Raw genomic sequence first — 21,419 nt, forward strand, 5'->3', positions numbered from 1 at the left:
TAACATCGTTAATCAGGTTCTACATACTTTCTGTAGGTTCATTTTCACAGACTTGTAGAATGTAATGGAATACGATAGATAGTATAGGATTTAATGCCATTAGGAATAATTTGGGGTTAAAACATAATCTTCGATGTATTTAAGGCATTTGACTTCGTACATCTGTGGACTCCTAACATCGTTAATCAAGTTCTACATACTTTCTGTAGGTTCATTTTCACAGACTTGTAGAATGTAATGGAATACGATAGATAGTATAGGATTTAATGCCATTAGAAATAATTTGGGGTTAAAACATAATCTTCGATGTATTTAAGGCATTTGACTTCGTACATCTGTGGACTCCTAACATCGTTAATCAAGTTCTACATACTTTCTGTAGGTTCATTTTCACAGACTTGTAGAATGTAATGGAATACGATAGATAGTATAGGATTTAATGCCATTAGAAATAATTTGGGGTTAAAACATAATCTTCGATATATTTAAGGCATTTGACTTTGTACTTCCATGGATACTTAACATCGTTAGTCAAGTTCTGTACTTTCTCCACATTTTCACAAACATGTAGACGTATTCAGCAGCTTCGCAACTATGCTAGGATTTCCTGCTTCTTATTTTCTGTACACAGTATTTCCTTACTCCACCATCACAGATCTCAGAAGCCTCACAAATCTGTAAACATATTAATTTTGCGAAGCTAGGAACTTCATGGGCGAGAAGTGAAGGACAAAATTCACCCTGAAAAACCTCTTGTTTAGAGAATGGGTTCTTTTCTGTGCCGTAAATCTGCGATATGGGTTTTTTCTCATCTGAAAGAAGCCATGTATGGATTTTATGGCCCTCGAACGGATTTAAACACTCGAACAAAGTGCCAAGCATTTTAACTATCAAAGAACCGAGAAGTATGGAAGAGGAAGTGTTACTGTAATATTGAAAACTAATCCTGTAGTCGATACTACGTTCTTTGAATGATGTAACAACATGAGACTACTTAAAATGCATCACACATGCATTATGCACTATTACAAGGTTCTAGAAGTTTGCACCACGTTTTGTAATTAGGATATTGAATTTTTAAACTCACGTGTCATGCCATTGCGGAATTCGTGACTGTTGGCTTCCTAAATATCTTTCATATCAACGCTCGTAAACTATTTTAACGCAACACGGAGAACATTGTTTCCATAATAGCTAAATAGTGACATATATTTAATGGTAATGGAATAAGGAATATAGAATTCCAAAGCGTACGTAGTATTAAAAAAAAAAGTAAACACATCTGTAGTAGAAAAATACTGTCATTAATTTCGGCTGTATTAGAGGCATAAATGTGTATGTATTCTGTTTTTAAAATTAATCGTCGCCGTGCTCTCACACACAGATCCTAGTGACCCAGATAACCTTGCCGACTAGTTTTTGTATTCATTATGCAGGATATATGTTCTTTTTCCGTGAGGCTGCTATATGGATTTCAAAAGAGTTCGTGCCGTGCTAAAACAACATCATCTAGTTAGGAAAACAAAGCCAGATAAAATTTAAAGAACATGACTTTCCAATTCGACTTCTTTTCATATGGATGCTTCGCCATCTAAACTCGCTATCGCAAAATACGAGGGTGGATCGGAAAGTAACGCACAATAATAAAAAAAAACGTTTAATAGGTAAACAAAAATAAAAAATTCACAAATGAACTCACATCTTTTAGCTGCTTTTCTACATAAGCGCCAATTTTCCCAACATATTTCTCCCATCGTGGTACCCTGTTCATAGAAGTCCGTTCGGTTGGAGTATAGCCATCTGATTGCACTTCTGCATCGGTCGCAAAGCGATGGCCAGCAGAAATTTCTTCATGGGACCAAACAGATGAAAGTCCGTCGGTGCAAGATCTGGAGTGTATGGTGGATGCTGGAGCAGCTCCCAACCAAATGTGTTTATTTTCTCACGAACAATAGCCGCAACATGGGAACGAGCATTTGATCAACAAATAATAATAATAATAATAATAATAATAATAATAATAATAATATACTTCAAGGATCGATCTCCTAGATCCATTCTATCTTCACATTCCTAATAATAAAAATTCATGGGTCGAAACGGCATAAAGCTATCACTTAAAGCACGCCTGCACAAGGTTTGCGCTCTCCGAGCCGGCTCACAGCTCATGAGCGGAATGCAGGTATTTAGCTGCGCTCTGTATAAGGGTGGACTGGAAGAAGGGGTGATCTCGTTCAAAATATACACAAAAGGAAGTACTATTACGAGTGTTTATGAAATGAATTCCCGTTCAGTGTTTGCAAAACTATCTTGGGCTATTATTAATTAATAAAGAAATATTTATTTTACAGAAATAATAGAAATTCTATAGCTATTTAAATGTACAATATCATTTTGTTATATTTTTATTTATCAGTACATCAAAACGAGGTTTTATGCTGTTGGCAGCTGAAAGGAATAGTAGCCTACTGATCGTAATGAAACATCAGTTACAAATTTTCGATGTCTGCCTTTATTAAAGTTGATTATAGAAAACAGTTGCTCACAAATATAAATATTGAGCCAAACATAGCAATCATTTTCACAGCCAGCCTGTGTAGTCGTGGATATTATTGCTAATGTTTAGTCTTGTAGAACTCAACCAGGCTAGTAGTATTATTCAAACGATCTTTAGCCCTTAGGTCACATTGAAGATCAATATGTTCGAGCTGTGAATCGTTAAATGTTATGTTCCGTCTTTTAGATTCCTCCATACTGTACTGTAGCAGTAGGTAAGCAACGTGAAACAGTTACTGAGAATAGGCCTACACACTGCACTCCACTAGATAGCTGAGTGATCGTTTCCCACTTCCCTATCTATAGCAAGTCTATGTCATTCTGACGTATCTTCCTCTCCGTTTCGACGAGCGGTAAACACGGCTCTCCCGCTCCGAAGGAGCGCGCGCGCTCGTTGAGCGTTGTTTGTGCAGGCCTGACTTAAAGCAATATAGCACAAACAAGAAGGTGCGGAACAAGTTCCTATGGTACAGGAGAATAATTTCCACTTTACTCTTAAGAAAGGAACTCGGATCCGCTAGTATTATTTTTCATCTTGGTACATACTTCTTTTTAAATTACACACTTTATAAACGTCATTCTGTTATTTTAATAAGAGAAAATTGCACCTCTTTCTCTCAAAATTATAAGCTCTTCCCAGTAAATTAATTTGTACTTACTTACTTACAAATGGCTTTTAAGGAACCCGAAGGTTCATTGCCGCCCTCACATAAGCCCTCCATCGGTCCCTATCCTGTGCAAGATTAAGCCAGTCTCTATCATCATACCCCACCTCCCTCAAATCCATTTTAATATTATCCTCCCATCTACGTCTCGGCCTCCCTAAAGGTCTTTTTCCCTCCGGTCTCCCAACTAACACTCTATATGCATTTCTGGATTCGCCCATACGTGCTACATGCCCTGCCCATCTCAAACGTCTGGATTTCAAGTTCCTAATTATGTCAGGTGAAGAATACAATGCGTGCAGTTTTGTGTTGTGTAACTTTCTCCATTCTCCTGTAACTTCATCCCGCTTAGCCCCAAATATTTTCCTAAGCACCTTATTCTCAAACACCCTTAACCTATGTTCCTCTCTCAGAGTGAGAGTCCAAGTTTCACAGCCATATAGAAGAACCGGTAATATAACTGTTTTATAAATTCTAACTTTCAGATTTTTGGACAGCAGACTGGATGATAAGAGCTTCTCAACCGAATAATAACACGCATTTCCCATATTTATTCTGTGTTTAATTTCCTCCCGAGTGTCATTTATATTTGTTACTGTTGCTCCAAGATATTTGAATTTTTCCACCTCTTCGAAGGATAAATCTCCAATATTTATATTTCCATTTCGTACAATATTCTGGTCACGAGACATAATCATATACTCTGTCTTTTCGGGATTTACTTCCAAACCGATCGCTTTACTTGCTTCAAGTAAAATTTCCGTGTTTTCCCTAACCGTTTGTGTATTTTCTCCTAACATATTCACGTCATCTGCATAGACAAGAAGCTGATGTAGCCCGTTCAATTCCAAACCCTGCCTGTTATCCTGAACTTTCCTAATGGCATATTCTAAAGCGAATTTAAAAAGTAAAGGTGATAGTGCATCTCCCTGCTTTAGACCGCAGTGAATTGGAAAAGGATCAGATAGAAACTGACCTATACGGACTCTGCTGTATGTTTCACTGAGACACATTTTAATTAATCGAACTAGTTTCTTGGGAATACCAAATTCAATAAGAATATCATATAATACTTCCCTCATAACCGAGTCATATGCCTTTTTGAAATCTATGAATAACTGATGTACTGTACCCTTATACTCCCATTTTTTCTCCATTATCTGCCGAATACAAAAAATCTGATCAATAGTAATTAATTTGTACTACGTAATAATTAAAAGGAAATGATATTAGTTACTAAAAACATAATCAAATTAGTCAAATATTAGGGAATTACATTAGTTAATAGAATCCAATAACAGATTTACATCATTTTTTTTTTCGGCGAACCATTTAGTCCGGTTGGAAGCACGAGTAACATCTTCAGCCGTTTGCTAATGCGGTAATCGCGTGTTCGCAGGGATTCTCTTCAATTGAAATTGCCCTTAATAGAATTTCCGGCGCCAACAAATCACCCCAATAACAATCCGAAGTACCCAATGTCATTCACTGTATGCCATCTTAATGGATGTGAATTTTTAGTTGAGAAGGCGAAGCACCAACTTTGACCTTTGAGTTGCGCAGAAAGTTCACTTCATTATCTCCACCCGTAAATGTATGAAAATGTGAGCCACTTTATAACTAATGCAAGTTTTAATAACCTCGCATATGCAAAAGTTGTATACATTTCGGATTAACTACTGCATTTGTACAAATTTTATTCATTGTACTGTAATTTCAAAGGTTATATTTTAATACTGAAAAAAAAAAACAGGGACATCATCTTATTTATACTTCAATTTTATTGTACCTGAGTTTTTTTACTGTACTTCACTCCCGCCCCTTCTACTAATGAAGTTCCAACTGTCCTCCACACAGAACCAAAGTCGCATTTAGTACTAAGTTAGTGAGTATAGTACGTTCCAGAAATATGTTCGCGTTTTCCTGTGACGAAAGAGCTTTCAATATTGAATCATATTTTCGCACAGGTACTGTCGTCCGTTTGCCTACGTCGCATCCCGATTTTCCCCACCTGCTCCTGCTCGCCCCTCTGTAAAGGCTAGTGGCTGGGCGTCTTAGCTCTTTTCTGAAAACGTTAATTTCTGTTAGGAATTGGACGTCTACGTAATATTATACAACTGTTTAAAGTAACTTAAATAAAAGGGCCTCGTTAAGTAATTAACCATCACGTGATTTCCCCCCTTTCTACGATCCTGCGACATAACCACTTGGATGGACAGTAGATAGCATGTCTGAGTAATTTTATCTGTGCGGGTCGGGCAGAAGTGAAGATTAAATTTACAGTACGTAAGGCACTTTTTTATAGAGTAGGTACAGAATTATTTCAACATGAGTTACTAGTAAGAAGGACGAAATTGGTAATTGAAATTAGATGCAATAGTCTATAGTGCGATAATATGCGCATTAGAACTGAAGACTGTATCGAAATGAACGGCCACCATTTTAAAAAATGTGTTTAAATATCCATATTATGATTATTTTTCAATTTATCTTCATTCTCTATAGTGTACGCTAATGTGCTGTAGACAGTATAATATACACTGCATAATGAATACGTTCGCATGGCTAACTCAGTCCGTGAGTAAAAACACTTATTGTTAATACAGTACTGTATTTTGATTAAAACAAAAACCTAATGAAAATTATCAAACTCAAAATTGCGATATTTCCTAGTTTACGTAAATGAATGAACTACTTTTCTTCACTCTTTTACCTATTAAAGTGATTTGTTTGCATTTTACGCCAGTATCATCGAACTCCACTCGTGAAAGGGGGTAGCAAACGGTGTTTCCGGTTCTCAACCGTTAATCCAAAGGTATAACCAGGTTAATATTAGAAATGTTAGTAAAAATAAAATGATGTCCCTGTATAAGAAGTTGGGGAGATGATGATGATGATGATGATGATGATGATGATGATGATGATGATGATGATTTGTCAGAAGCCAGTGTACAAGGCCTGGATATGACATCGTCAGGTTTGATAATATACACACGCACACATACATTCACACATGCACAAACAAATAAACTTAGCACAAATAAATATTGACAACTAAACAAATAATTATAAGGAAATTAACATACATAGGCAAATAAACACAGAGAAATAAACAAAACAAACACTGAGAAATAAACAGAGTATGATGTATGTTAACACATTTATACTGTATAAGGAATAATTAAAATACAAAGTGAAAAATTGAAATATAAAGAAAGGATTACATTTATAAAATACAATATTTACATCACACTCCATGAATTCATTCACTGGATAGAAAGGTCTGTTCAGCAACCATCTATGTATGCAGGGCTTAAACCTATTTATTGGTATCTTTCTCGCCTCCAATGGTAACTTATTAAATATATTTATGCCATTAAAAAAGCAAGTATTTGAGCTCATACTCAATCTGGACCTTGTGTAATCTAATTTGTCTTTATTTCTAGTGTTAAAGGAATGTATATTGATGATGATTATGATGATGATGACGACGACGAAAAAATTGAAGACAGTGTAGAATAAGTAGGTGATAATGCTGGAGATGAATAAATAGATGAAAGTTATTTTACTATTATTTGTATATTTCTTCAGTTGTAAATAGATAAAGTGATTTGGGCTATAGCATAGTCATACCTTCCAATATTGACTAGATTTTTTTTTTTCCATCGTACGAAGTGGAGTCTGAATGATAACACCAGCCTCTAATAGACTTATTGTGCCTTACTGAAGTCCGAACGGCTACTTTCCTCGTAGATATCGCGACTCAACTACGTAGTACAATCAGTGGCGGCTCGTGATAAAATATTATGTGTGTTCACAATTTTGTGGTTCAAAATCGAAGAGAATTTGAAATCGTACGTTTAGTCTAATATGAAATGTCATCATTCCAATGTTTCACTATCGAAAAAAACCGTATATAAATTCAAAACAACATATAATAATAATAATAATAATAATAATAATAATAATAATAATAATAATAATAATAATAATAATAATGGAACTCAGTCTTTTAATTTCCAATTTTTCTTGGTAAGCCAGTTTACCCAGTTCTTTACTGTTCAAAATTACTTGAACAGAGTTCATTGTTTATATTTGTTAAAAATGAATACGTACCACAGTCTCGTTATTTACAAACGCGTGTGTTCAGTAATATATTTTGATTCACAACACACTGATACACTATAGCTTATACCAGTACTGTAATCCCACTCGCATAGATTGATTACTATAAATACATGCCAGTAAATATTATTCTTAAATATTATACACTGCCAAACAGATACTTAAATTCATACCACCACCACAGTCAGCCAGCACGTGTTTGAAAGCCAAACTATGCTATTATGCCACACTGAAGTATAGTAATTCACAAACTACACTCTCGTAGCAGCACTGTACACACATAGACGTAAGTAAACGTTCCTACAGTCAGATGCTGACATCTTCAGGCTATTAAATTTCCTCCTCGAGATATAGCACGTGAACGATAGGCATCGATGGACCTGACATCTGTAGGATAGATACTCATCATGTTCACTTAACGCTTTGTGCTCTTGACGAGTGATAAGCGGCCAGCTAAAGACAATTTTCTCCCGCGCATGCGTGAAATTCCTGTAACCATCTCGAAAAGAGCACGGCTTGTACGTGAACGCATGTTGCCAAGTTCACATAAGAAGTTTATGCAAGATGCGGGAAATTTAAAGTACTCGATTCTGATATTATACATCCCCACTACGTCAATACGGTATCAAATAATAAAACTAGTCGTGCATTAATGGAGACAAGGTGTTCACGTGCTCTTGTGCTCTTATTGACGCACCGCCAGTGAATACAATGTAAACTTGAGTTTTCGGTGAAGTCCCACCCAGTCCCTCAAAGTCTCCTCAGACTGATACCATCTGTATGCCACTCACAATATTACATCACGTCGCACTGTTTTTTGGTGAATGCCACAGATTTCAAGCCTACCTAGATCGCTAACTAGCTGTCTCGGAAGTTTTAATGATTGAGATCGAAAATAAACTGTTTCGCCATTTGTCGAGCGGGCAAGAAAGTACGTATCACTCGTGTAATAGTGGTTTGTGCATCCAGAAACGGCGCATTTCATCGGTATTTATATGTACAGTGCAACAATATATAGCATGCAACAGAAATCTGTGGAGCTAACACAGGTTTGCCCGCTTTAGATATGGCGATTGCCGGCCTCAATTCCCGATGCGAAGTTAGCGATCTAGGTAGCATAGAAATCTGTTGTGGACACTATGAAAATGATTATAATATTAAATAATGAAATTGAAAGTGGCTGTGGATTGACGGAGGAAAATGGAAGAACCCCCGACAAAAATCCTTTGTTTTATCTACCACAAATACGACTCTCCTATTACCGAGATTCGGACACGATGCACAGCCAGTTCGATTAGTGGTTAGTCTGAAATATTTTCGGTAAGCATCATATATAAATATATAGGATGGATTGTAACCTCTATACCAAAATTAAACTGGTAATAGATCATGAGGAGTGATTTGAAATATCTAAATAAGTTTTTTCTTAGAGAATGTCGTTATGTTTCTATGAAGCATTTGGCAACATCACGGCTACTGCAATAACTTCACCAAGCGCTGCCTGCACTCCTTATCTTCCCCTCCCCCTCTGCTGTACTCAGTCGGTAACGCGCGCTGCGTTGCAAGATTTATTTTAACGATTTTCGTAATTATTCTATTTAAATTCATGGCTAAACGGTTTGATATGCAAAAAAAAGATTCAAACCATTAGCTGTTCAGATTATTTTTACCTATGTGCTCGTATAGCAATCAGTCATTACCTTTCCTGCTTAACGGTGCTTCATCGAAGAAAAAATGTAATAAAAGTTTGTTACATTTAACATGTAGAATCACCTCTTAAATTTTGGTGCATCAGTCTCCTACCACTCTGTATATACATATATTTTTTTTTAAATTTGTTACATCGTTGTACAGGCATATAGTGAGAATCACGTAAGTGTAGTTCTTAAAAATCTAATTTGACTGTCTCTTCAGTGTTGCCAACTAATACCAGATATCACCAAGAGGGTAAAATCACAATGCTACGTACTGAAATAATAATAATAATAATAATAATAATAATAATAATAATAATAATAATACAGTATTAACAATAACAATGTCTTGCTTATTTACCACAGCTCATCTTTATGTTGCGAGATGTTTCCGAAATGGTTCAATAATTTATGATATACTATATTTTCCTCCTGAACTTCTCGCATATTATGTTGGTAATTAGGATTAGTATGATCTAATATTAAAATCTATTTTGTCTGGCAACATGAAATTCATTGCTTTGACCAAACAGTTTACGATTCACGAGACCTAACCTAAAAATATATTTGCTTGCATTTTCATCAGTTTCCTTTACTGCAAACCGAAATTGTTGTTGCCAACATAACAGTTAGAAAATAACTGCCAGTTATAGTATTTGTCAGTACCCGATATTCGAAACAGAGTTAGTGAAAGAAAATTCAATCTGAGAGTTAGAAAATCACTATAATCCTCTAGCATATGTAATAATAGGGGGAAATTGGTTAGGTTTTACCCTTATGGTATTATGTAAGGTGATCCGGACTATAGACGTGTTCTCTTACGTTAACATTGCTTAAGTTAAATGTGTTGTACTAAATAGAACGAAATGTGATCAGTTTTATACTATATACTTACTTACTTAATTACTGGCTTTTAAGGAACCCGGAGGTTCATTGCCGCCCTCACATAAGCCCGCCATTGGTCCCTATCCTGAGCAAGATCAATCCAGTCTCTATCATCATATCCCACCTCTCTCAAATCCATTTTAATATTATCCTCCCATCTACGTCTCGGTCTTCCCAAAGGTCTTTTTCCCTCCGGCCTCCCAACTAACACTCTATATGCATTTCTGGATTCGCCCATACGTGCTACATGCCCTGCCCATCTCAAACGTCTGGATTTAATGTTCCTAATTATGTGAGGTTAAGAATACAATGCGTGCAGTTCTGTGTTGTGTAACTTTCTCCATTCTCCTGTAACTTCATCCCTCTTAGCCCCAAATATTTTCCTAAGCACCTTATTCTCAAACACCCTTAACCTATGTTCCTCTCTCAAACTGAGAGTCCAAGTTTCACAACCATAAAGAACAACCGGTAATATAACTGTTTTATAAATTCTAACTTTCAGATTTTTTGACAGCAGACTGGATGATAAAAGCTTCTCAACCGAATAATAACAGGCATTTCCCATATTTATTCTGTGTTCAATTTCCTCCCGAATATAATTTATATTTGTTACTGTTGCTCCAAGATATTTGAACTTCTCCATCTCTTCAAAAGATAAATTTCCAATTTTTATATTTCCATTTCGTACAATATTCTGGTCACGAGACATAATCATATACTTTGTCTTTTCGGGATTTACTTCCAAACCTATCTCTTTACTTGCTTCCAGTAAAATTCCCGTGTTTTCCCTATTATATTATTATTATTATTATTATTATTATTATTATTATTATCATTATTATCATTATCAATTAAGCTTACTAACTCTACCACTAATACAGAAATGTGTCCACATTTGAGAAACAAAACAAATATTCGAATACCCATAGCAAGATCCTTCAATGCTATCGTTTAGATTCTATTTAGTGAGAAATATTTGTTAATGATCACTTCTAATAGGAACAAAGTTGCATTTCCTCTGTTTGTCATTAGTACACATAAGATAAGATAAAATCATGTTATTAAATACAAAAGTATTTTCAATTCTTTCGACAATCATACTGGTTAAAGTCACAAGAAGTACTGGTTTCTTTGTGAATTGAAAACTGTGTGTAGTGTCCATGGTATTTGAGAATAGGTAGGTAACTATTTATTTAATATCATTTTTTCAATAGTATATTTTTAAAAAGTGTTGTTGACATATATTGAATTGGAAATGTAACTGAGAGTTGTGGTTACTATTCATAGCGATAATATAATAAACACAATGCTGAAACTGATCAGAAAGAGAAAAAAGAATGGTGAATGAGAGAAGAGTTCGGGGCAGAAGAAGATATCAGATGATAGACGGCATTAAGATATATGGATCACATGCGGAGGCTAAGAAAAAGGCAGAAAATAGGAAAAATTGGAGAATTCTGGGTTTATAGTGAAAGGCATGCCCATGGACAGAACACTTATGCATGTAGGCCTATACATCCAATTTGATTTTCAACAATGCATTCTTGTTTAACCTATACAAGCAGTTAAATTTAAGGAGTTTCATAGTATAATAACATATCGGCATTACAATATAACCACAGTCAAGTATACAGTCACGAAGATGAATACATAGTAAATATACATCCATAGATAGTTGCTAACCGCTAGGATCGCTACTATCGCCTCATTACAGACAATGCGAAATAGTACCGGCACAGTCTATTGTTCCTAGCACCCTCATAACTCAAGCTTCGTGAATGTATATACTAGACCAGGCCTGCACAAACAGCGCTCAACGAGCGCGGGCGTTCCTTCGGAGCGGGAGAGCGGTGTTTACCGCTCGCCGAAACAGAGAGGAAGATACGTCAGAATGACATAGACTTGCTACAGGTAGAGGAGAGGGAAACGACCACTCAGTTATCTAGTGGAGTGCAGTGTGTAGGCCTATTCTCAGTAACTGTTTCACTTTGCTTACCTACTGCTACAGCACAGTATGGAGGAATCTAAAAGACGAAACATAACATTTAATATTTAACGATTTACAACTCGAACTTATTGATCTTCAATGTGACCTTAGGGCTAAAGATCGTTTGAATAATACTACTAGCCTGGTTGAGTTTTACAAGACTCAACATTAGCAATAATATCCACGACTACACAGGCTGGCTATGAAAATGATTGCTATGTTTGGCTCAACATTTATATTTGTGAGCAACTGTTTTATATAATCAACTTTAATAAAGGCAGACATCGAACATCTGTAACTGATGTTTCGTTATGATCAGTAGGCTACTGTTCCTTTCAGCTGCCAATAGCATAAAACCTCGTTTCGATGTACTGATAAATAAAAATATAACAAAATGATATTGTACATTTAAGTATCTATAGAATTTCTATTACTTCTGTAAAATAAATATTTCTTTATTAATTAATAATAGTCCAAGATAGTTTTGCAAACACTGAACGGGAATTCATTTCATAAACACTCGTAATAGTACTTCCTTTTGTGTATATTTTGAACGAGATCACCCCTTCTTCCAGTCCATCCTTATAAAGAGCGCAGCTAATATCTGCATTCCGCTCTTGAGTTGTGAGCCGGCTCGAAGAGCGCAAACCTTGTGCAGGCCTGTACTAGAGTGTGATATAACTATGAAATTGCACACTTTCCTTTCACCCTCGCCTCGACCACGACAATGCGATAACAAAACAATATCAAACTTCTACAAGGTGTTCAAGAACAAACTTCAGAACAGATTTACCAACACGTGTTTTAAAAACAAATTTCACTGTAAAATGAAAATAAAAAAAAGGAAAAGAAAGAGAGAAAAAATACCGCCTCCCTGGAAATTGCCGTCCTAGGCGGTTGCCTAGGCCTAAATCCGGCACTGCTTGCATCCGGTACACTTTACATTTTCACAGAATTCTGATATTGCACTTATAGTTTCCTAGAAACCTATCAGTTTCGTTAATGTTACCGTTAGTAGCTACGTTTCCACACTAGAGTGGAATATCGCGTTGGAACTGAGAGAGTGAACTCTTGGATTACATTTCAGAATTTATGTCACTGATAAGTTAATGTTTGAAAAAGTTCTGTCTGTGAAACCAGCATCATACGTCACTTACGAAGAGGGCACTCCATCTTCATAATAACGGTTCGATGACAGGGTTGTCAACAGCTTCTGATTAGAAATAATGTGACGTTCTTCACTGTTTGTGTCAATATGTGGCTTTCGATGGGAATGATGGCATCTAGATAAAATTGCAATTTAGGCTGCTTTCTTTCCGACACAACAATAAAGTAGGTTAAATTACCACCACGTGCCTTTGCCCACGTGCACCGTATATAGCCTACTCGAATGTAAGGGCTCTTCTGATTCAAAGTTCTTGTTTTAAGTTGTCGCAAAACTTCTGAAAGTGGTTCCATTTTACAGTTATTTTATTTATTTAGTTGGTAATTTAGCCGTTAAAAGAGGTTTTCAATTATTCGTTATATTCCCGTCGCTCTAATTTCCGGCAGCCAATCGCGTTGCAGGTCGGCTACATTTAAACGTGTGCGTCTTGTGATTCGCTGATGAAGGCGTTATTCATTTATTAAGGCTCGATAAATACTTAATACAATCGCCCGCCATTTTGGCTCTTTCGTTGGCGTTCGCAGAAAGCACAAGAAGACGTTATTTGCCGCTCAATTATTTGCTGAATTACAGTGCGTTTCATTTATTATCATACGAGCTATGACATGATAATGTTTAACGGTGTGGCAAATAGATTCCTCGTCTGGTAGCTCGGCAACGAAAGAACAAAAATGGCGAACGATACTACCTACCTAGACTTTATAGAGCCTTCACTTCCTAAGACGTAAGCAAAGAGGCGTGACGCCGGGAATAACAGCGTCGCAACTATAGCTACAGTGAGGGAAATGGGGAAAAAACAGAAGCGGTATGCTACCTTAAGGTTTTCCACTGGCATACTTCGATTTAAAAAAGACATACCCCTTCGCTTACAACATACACAAACATGTTGTATACAATAAATTGTTTCGTGCAGTCAGTAAAGCGAATCTTTGAAGCTTACGCAACACATTAAAGTTCTTAATAAAATAATTTCAAGTTACTTCAGTTATTTATTAGATTATTTTGAAATACCTATTGAGAGTTATCATTTAAAATATTGTTAAAGCTTCAAAGTCTCTTACTTAGTTATTAATGAAAAGTCCAATAACAAAAATGACACAGTCACTAAATTGACAACAATGGCCACCATAAGCCTTGAAATACTACCCTTTTAAGCATCCCAGGGGTTGACTTATCAAATAAACGTGTCTAAATACACGTTGAATAGAGTTCCAGAAGGCTGTGGTTTAGATTTACGAAGCAAACAGATAGTATTTATTTATCTATCTATCTATCTATCTATCTATCTATCTATCTATCTATCTATCTATCTATCTATCTATCTATCTATCTATCTATCTATCTGTCTATCTGTCTATCTATCTATCTATCTATCTATCTATCTATCTATCTATCTATCTATCTATCTATCTATCTATTTATTCTGGTGTAGTTAAGGCCATCAGGCCTTCTCTTCCACACCAGGAAACAGAAAAAAATACACTTACAAAGTAAAACTACACAAGAAATATAGAGAGAAAAAAACACTATAAACAAAGTAAAGCCACACAAAAATATACACGGTTGCAGTCACACAAACTTTAAATGAGTGATTAAGTAGTACTCTTTGCTGTGAAGAAATGTGTAAACAAATTTTTACGGATCACATTTTTTCAGTGACGGTATGTCATTATTCGCTAATGGTATGTTTTCTGGCCATAGAAACCAGTGGCTGTATTCCATACCGACGCATACCGCCTCACTTCCCTCACTGGTTATATACTTTAAAGTGACAGTTCCACTTTTTTTAAGAAAATACGGGAAACTAAGAAATCGGCAGAATTTCACATAGAAAATTGACAAATAATTCAGTTCCATTAATACAACAACAACGTTATTCTACACTTTGACAGTTAAGCTTAAATTAAGAGTATTTCTGGACAGGTTTTTGCCTCACGTAATGGTTTTTAATCATTTTTTTTTACAAGTTGAAAAAATTATCTGTAATATTTAAGTAACTGCGATTTGCAGTTCTCAGTTGATTAGATGTGTCGCGCTTCTGCTTCAAACATCTGTACACTTATTGTTCATGAATTCAAAATAAATTCAAATTCAGATTTATTCATAATTTACATTTGAAATGATACATATGAATAGATACCCGAAATGAGCATATTCTCGTGCTTGGGTACAGTCCAATAGAGTCTACATAAATTTTACAGACATCAATAATAATGTTGATGATAGTAATAATAATAATAATAATAATAATAATAATAGAATAACAGTGACGAAGATAATACAAAGATAGTAATACAAATTAATAATAATAATAATAATAATAATAATAATAATAATAGAATAACAGTGACGAAGATAATACAAAGATAGTAATACAAATTAATAATAATAATAATAATAATAATAATAATAATAATAATAGAATAACAGTGACGAAGATAATACAAAGATAGTAATACAAATTAATAATAATAATAATAATAATAATAATAATAATAGAATAACAGTGACGAAGATAATACAAAGATAGTAATACAAATTAATAATAATAATAATAATAATAATAATAATAATAATAATAATAATAGAATAACAGTGACGAAGATAATACAAAGATAGTAATACAAATTAATAATAATAATAATAATAATAATAATAGTATAACAGTGACGAAGATAATACAAAGATAGTAATACAAATTAATAATAATAATAATAATAATAATAATAATAATAATAGAATAACAGTGACGAAGATAATACAAAGATAGTAATACAAATTAATAATAATAATAATAATAATAATACTAATAGAATAACAGTGACGAAGATAATACAAAGATAGTAATACAAATTAATAATAATAATAATAATAATAATAATAATAGAATAACAGTGACGAAGATAATACAAAGATAGTAATACAAATTAATAATAATAATAATAATAATAATAATAATAATAATAATAATAATAATAGAATAACAGTGACGAAGATAATACAAAGATAGTAATACAAATTAATAATAATAATAATAATAATAATAATAATAATAATAGAATAACAGTGACGAAGATAATACAAAGATAGTAATACAAATTAATAATAATAATAATAATAATAATAATAATAATAATAGAATAACAGTGACGAAGATAATACAAAGATAGTAATACAAATTAATAATAATAATAATAATAATAATAATAGAATAACAGTGACGAAGATAATACAAAGATAGTAATACAAATTAATAATAATAATAATAATAATAATAATAATAATAATAATAATAGAATAACAGTGACGAAAATAATACAAAGATAGTAATACAAATTAATAATAATAATAATAGAATAACAGTGACGAAGATAATACAAAGATAGTAATACAAATTAATAATAATAATAATAATAATAATAATAATAATAAGACAAAAATATCAACAATAATAAAATAATAACTAAAACTGGTAAAATAAAATATAAAATATTGTACGCAAGATTCAAAATGGAATATAAAACCACTTAGCGAGAGTTAACATAATTTATATAAGCATATAATAACCAGAAAAAAAATAATAACGAACTCGAAAATCGACAAATAGTTCGTTGTATCGCAGACGACAGCAACCGCCGTATTAACATTGTGTTATGCATTATTGGTAGTAGGAGGGAGCCGAAGGTCTACATCCTGACGTTCTCTTCGAATCTTCTCATACAATCATAGGAAGTTAATGCTGAAAAACAAAATGTCTACGAGTCAAACTGTACATTATTACCAGGATAAATACAAATAATACTGAAATATATAAATCAGTTATACATCTCCCCTTTGGTGCAAGAGGTATCATATCAAATTATTTTATGAATGGCGGGGAAAATATAAATTTCAAGGACTCTCTAGTGACAGAGATAGTGACAAGTACAATCAAGTGTATCTGTGGCGGTGCTTAGAAAATCATTTATGTGGAAACATACACTGTTATTAATTAACAAAATGATCTATTTATATTTATTACAATGTTTTATCTAATAGCTTACATGCATCAGATAAATACAATAAATATTAGTAACATATAATGCTAGTAACACTTAAAATAATAATAAAATTAAACAAATATCACACAAACATTTTCACTTTATTTTTAAACTTAAGAATGTGTAAATTGCTTAGGTCTGGATTATTTTTCAATACTGAATTGTGAATGAGAGAAAACACAATTACTCCTGGTTCGGTGTTTCATCACAAGGTGAGAAATTATGTTCCGTCGGACCCCGACCGCTTAGCCACTCGTATTGAGTGCACCTCTGTACTTGTGGTTGGACATTGTGTCTATTATCATACATACTGTAACACGATACACGAGGGTAGGCCAAAAAGGGGAACATAATAGGTAGAACTTAAAAATAAGAGGGATTCAATCAGGCATCGGAACTTGAATCCTGTGCGGCTTAGTGGATAAAGTGCCAGGACGTAAAGCTGAAAACCTAGGTTCGAGTCCCGGTACCGGAGAGAATTTTTCTCCGTTCTACCGATTCTTCACCATATATTTCATAAGATTTTTATGTTCATTTTTGCTCAGAGACGAAGAACTTTTTTCTGTTACTGTTTAGTGATGAGTAATGAAAATTTTCCAAGCATATAACCTTTGTTTATTAATATAATATGGATTATAACTTGCATTTTTCTTTCCGCATGGACTAAACTAAATATAAGGCATAATCTGGCCCCAGGTGAAGTTGCCTAAATTAAGTTTTGCTCCCGAGAGGTATTAAGTTGCCCATCCCTGGCCTAGTTTGGTTTATTATCATCACGACGATGTTTGATATGTAAGAAATGGTTTTGTTGTTCAGTCGTAGATACGTCCGCACGAACAGTTCCATTAAGTAGATGAATGAAGAAAATGTGTTCGGTACGATGTATTGACATGATATTTCTTTTCAAATAATTAACATCAAATGTAAAAATGGTTTCATACTGATATATCATACTAAAAAAACACTATAGGAAGTTCTGGAAATATTTTCTTCATACATAGATAAAGTTTTGGCTTATTTTGTTATACAAAAATCATTTCTACTTAATTTCAGATCACCTAGCATCCAAGGGGATACAGCTGATGATTTCACCATTCCCCAGAAACCTATGTTAGCACGACAAGGAGTTCGCCATGAATTGTCACAAGGTGAGAAATTAACTGTCCTAATTTTTACAGTATTTTATTTTAAAATGTTGTCTATTTAGACCTTGGTATTTTGAATAAATGTGCAATAAGTATTACCCATTCAAAACATTCACTTATTTCGAAGCGTAGACTATATTAAAAAGATATTTTCCACTAAAATATCGGCACCCTATTGTTTTGAACAGTATGAATTCTACTTAAAAGCGTTATCCATTCATTTTTTTTTTTGTTTTTTTTTTTTTTTTGCAATATACAATTGGCCTATTTTTTATTTATAAATATTACCTTTAAAACAGTATTGTTTTAAATAGCGCACTATGGGTATAAAAGTATTAAAAGTCATTTAAATTTAAGCTGATTGTGCATTGTTTTTATTTATCTTACTGAATTTTTTACATATCAGGTAAGCCTAAGCCTATATTACAGATTTTATTAACATATTTTATAAAATGAAAAAAAACTTTTCATCATAGAGATTAAAAAAAAATTACAGTGACGTTTCCTGTGAATAAAAATTTTGTCACGTTTTATTATATATAATACCATTTAAGCATGCGTTAGATGCGTTTTTATCAACCTGAGATTCTATTATGTCGTGGGCATATTTTCTAAAGAGGAATTTTATAATTTAATATTGCTTCTTTTCACTTTCATATTCTCTTTATTATTATGGTATATATAATTAGATATTAATTTCTTTAAGATTTTACTGTAAATAATGATTATTAAATATTCTTTAGAAAATTGTGTATAATTGAGCTGTTCAGAGCAGAAGTGGTGTAAGTCAAAATTGGGTAATGAGGGTTAAAGTAAACATTGTATAAAATACAGCACAAAGTATCAATTAATATTCAATGTATTTAAACTATTAGTAGTCAGTGGATAGCACGAAGGACATATTAATTGCTACTTTGCTCTGTATTTTACAGAATTTTTACTTTAAACCTCATTACCTAATTTTGACTTACACCTCTTTTGCTCTGAACAGCTCACTTATTACATAAATGTAGTTTTCTGTGTAGATGATACTTTTATGTCATTAAATAATGTAATTCATCAATGTTAAATTTACGGTCACGATGCTAACAAACCTATTCTTCCTAACAACGATAATTATTTTTTGCGTGATTATGCCTTATTTTGTACTAACCATTGTTCTTGGGATGCCATTAAGTTAATTATTATGCAAGATGATTGGTTACTATAGAAATCCTAGAAATAACAATGTTTTTGTGATTCTTAAAGCATGAACATTACAGCCAGTCCTCGGTACATTCATATTACTAGTATACTTTATTATGCCACGAGTAGTTTAATAAAATTTACTGTTTTGTATTCACTTATACATGAAATGACTGTAACATCAATATGTTTCGTCTTAAAGCAAAAGACTAAAGAAATGCAACTAATATTTTATATTTTCAGGCAGAGATACTTACAGTATATAAAATTTGGATATAGATGTATTAAAATTTAAATAATACAAATACAAGTATAATACAGAGTGAGTTAAAAGTCACTTTCCCCAAACACTTCCTTACATTTAATTACATTCAATTTACATTTGACTACACATACCTTTATAGATTTTGTTCAAAATGAAGGCCCTGTTTCTTGATACACAATGTGTCTTCACTATGTTTCCACCAACTTTGTAGCACAAAAACGCGTTGTTCTGTGGTTCATTTGTGATTCATTGCAAGAAACTAGCAGTTATTACAAACAGACGCAACCCAACACAACAAAATAAAACAACAATAACAAGACATGACATCGGAAAAACAGTTGATGTACGAACATGGTTGTCAACCCACCACTTGTTACACCAGCTATTCGTTTATTCAAGTTATGACATCTGTATGTGTACAAGTATGAAAGCTAAGAACGAATATTGGGAAAGCGACTTTTGACCCACCTTGTTTAATGAAACATAAAACATACACGAAAGCATAACACAGTAATAATAACAAAAAAAGAAAGAAAATACACGTTCCTCTCCGTTAAAGTTCCAAATAATACTCTATATTGGAAATATAATACGTATTACAATTTATTCAAAAATCAATCTTCGTAAAATTTTATCTTGTAATATGAAGAAAATTGAAGAGCTTAATCTTAATGTCATGTTAAATATCGCACTTGATATAAGGCCATCATAACTAAACATTTGTTTGTGTTTAGAATAACAAAAAAAAAGTTATTCAGTGTTGATATAATACATGTGAGAAACGCTATCTGACATCCGTTAAAGCAAGCTCAGTTAGTGGCACTTAAATGAACCTTTTTAGGACTAGATATCAAGTAACGATGTTCATTGTTGCAATGAATAAAAAGATATTATTTTCTCCTCGTTGAAATATGATGTAAATTTTGTATACATCGGTACTTAAATCATTTTTGTTTTCAACAGCCAGCATATTAACAGAAAATGGAGGAAAGATATCAAATGGGCTATTTACTCCACCTGCTGAACCATTCTTGCCTCCTGTGGATCCAGCAACACCTCCACTCTCCAGAGCACAGACGACACCTTCACCTCAACAGCAGGACGAGCTGGAGTTCAAGAGCTTGGATGAAAATGATGAAATTGTTCAAGAAGATCAGCCTGACAATGAGGTAGGTAACAGTTTTCACTCTCGCATTTCACCAAAATAAAGAGAAAGTATTGTGATCCTTCCAAATGAAATAGTAGGCCTAAGTTGTTTGTTATAAAAGTTCGTAAAGGTTCTCTTTTTGGCACGAGTCTAAAGTTTGTGAAATGAGGCTACTTTACACTTGTGCCAAAAAGATAACTTTACGAATGTGTATCATAGAATGTTTTCTTCTACGATAGCACAGATTTACATTAAATATTTCGAGTTGGAGAGGTTATAAGATCATGATTTCACGGCCGTCTAAACTCAGAACCATTAAAAAATAAGTATCCATGGGATTACAGCCTGTTTTATTCAAAGTCACGATTTCATGGCCGTCTAAACTCAGAACCATTAAAAAATAAGTATCCATCGGATTACAGCCTGTTTTATTCAAAGTCACGATTTCACGGCCGTCTAAACTCAGAACCATTAAAAAATAAGTATCCATGGGATTACAGCCTGTTTTATTCAAAGTCACGATTTCATGGCCGTCTAAACTCAGAACCATTAAAAAATAA

General features: G+C 33.5%; 1 protein-coding gene across 7 annotated transcripts in view; it reads left to right on the forward strand.

Annotated features, from left to right (window-relative positions):
* Positions 1 to 21,419, forward strand: part of LOC138700302 (uncharacterized) — a 507,020-nt gene that overhangs the window by 450,984 nt on the left and 34,617 nt on the right. For all 7 annotated transcript variants that reach the window (XM_069826822.1, XM_069826826.1, XM_069826824.1 and 4 more), the window contains 2 exons: positions 18,171 to 18,265; positions 20,676 to 20,881. In XM_069826822.1, the coding sequence (XP_069682923.1) occupies positions 18,171 to 18,265; positions 20,676 to 20,881 (301 nt within the window). The remainder of the gene's footprint in view (positions 1 to 18,170; positions 18,266 to 20,675; positions 20,882 to 21,419) is intronic.

This window comes from Periplaneta americana, chromosome 5, assembly GCF_040183065.1.
Source record: "Periplaneta americana isolate PAMFEO1 chromosome 5, P.americana_PAMFEO1_priV1, whole genome shotgun sequence".
Classification (NCBI taxonomy): Eukaryota; Metazoa; Arthropoda; class Insecta; order Blattodea; family Blattidae; genus Periplaneta; species Periplaneta americana.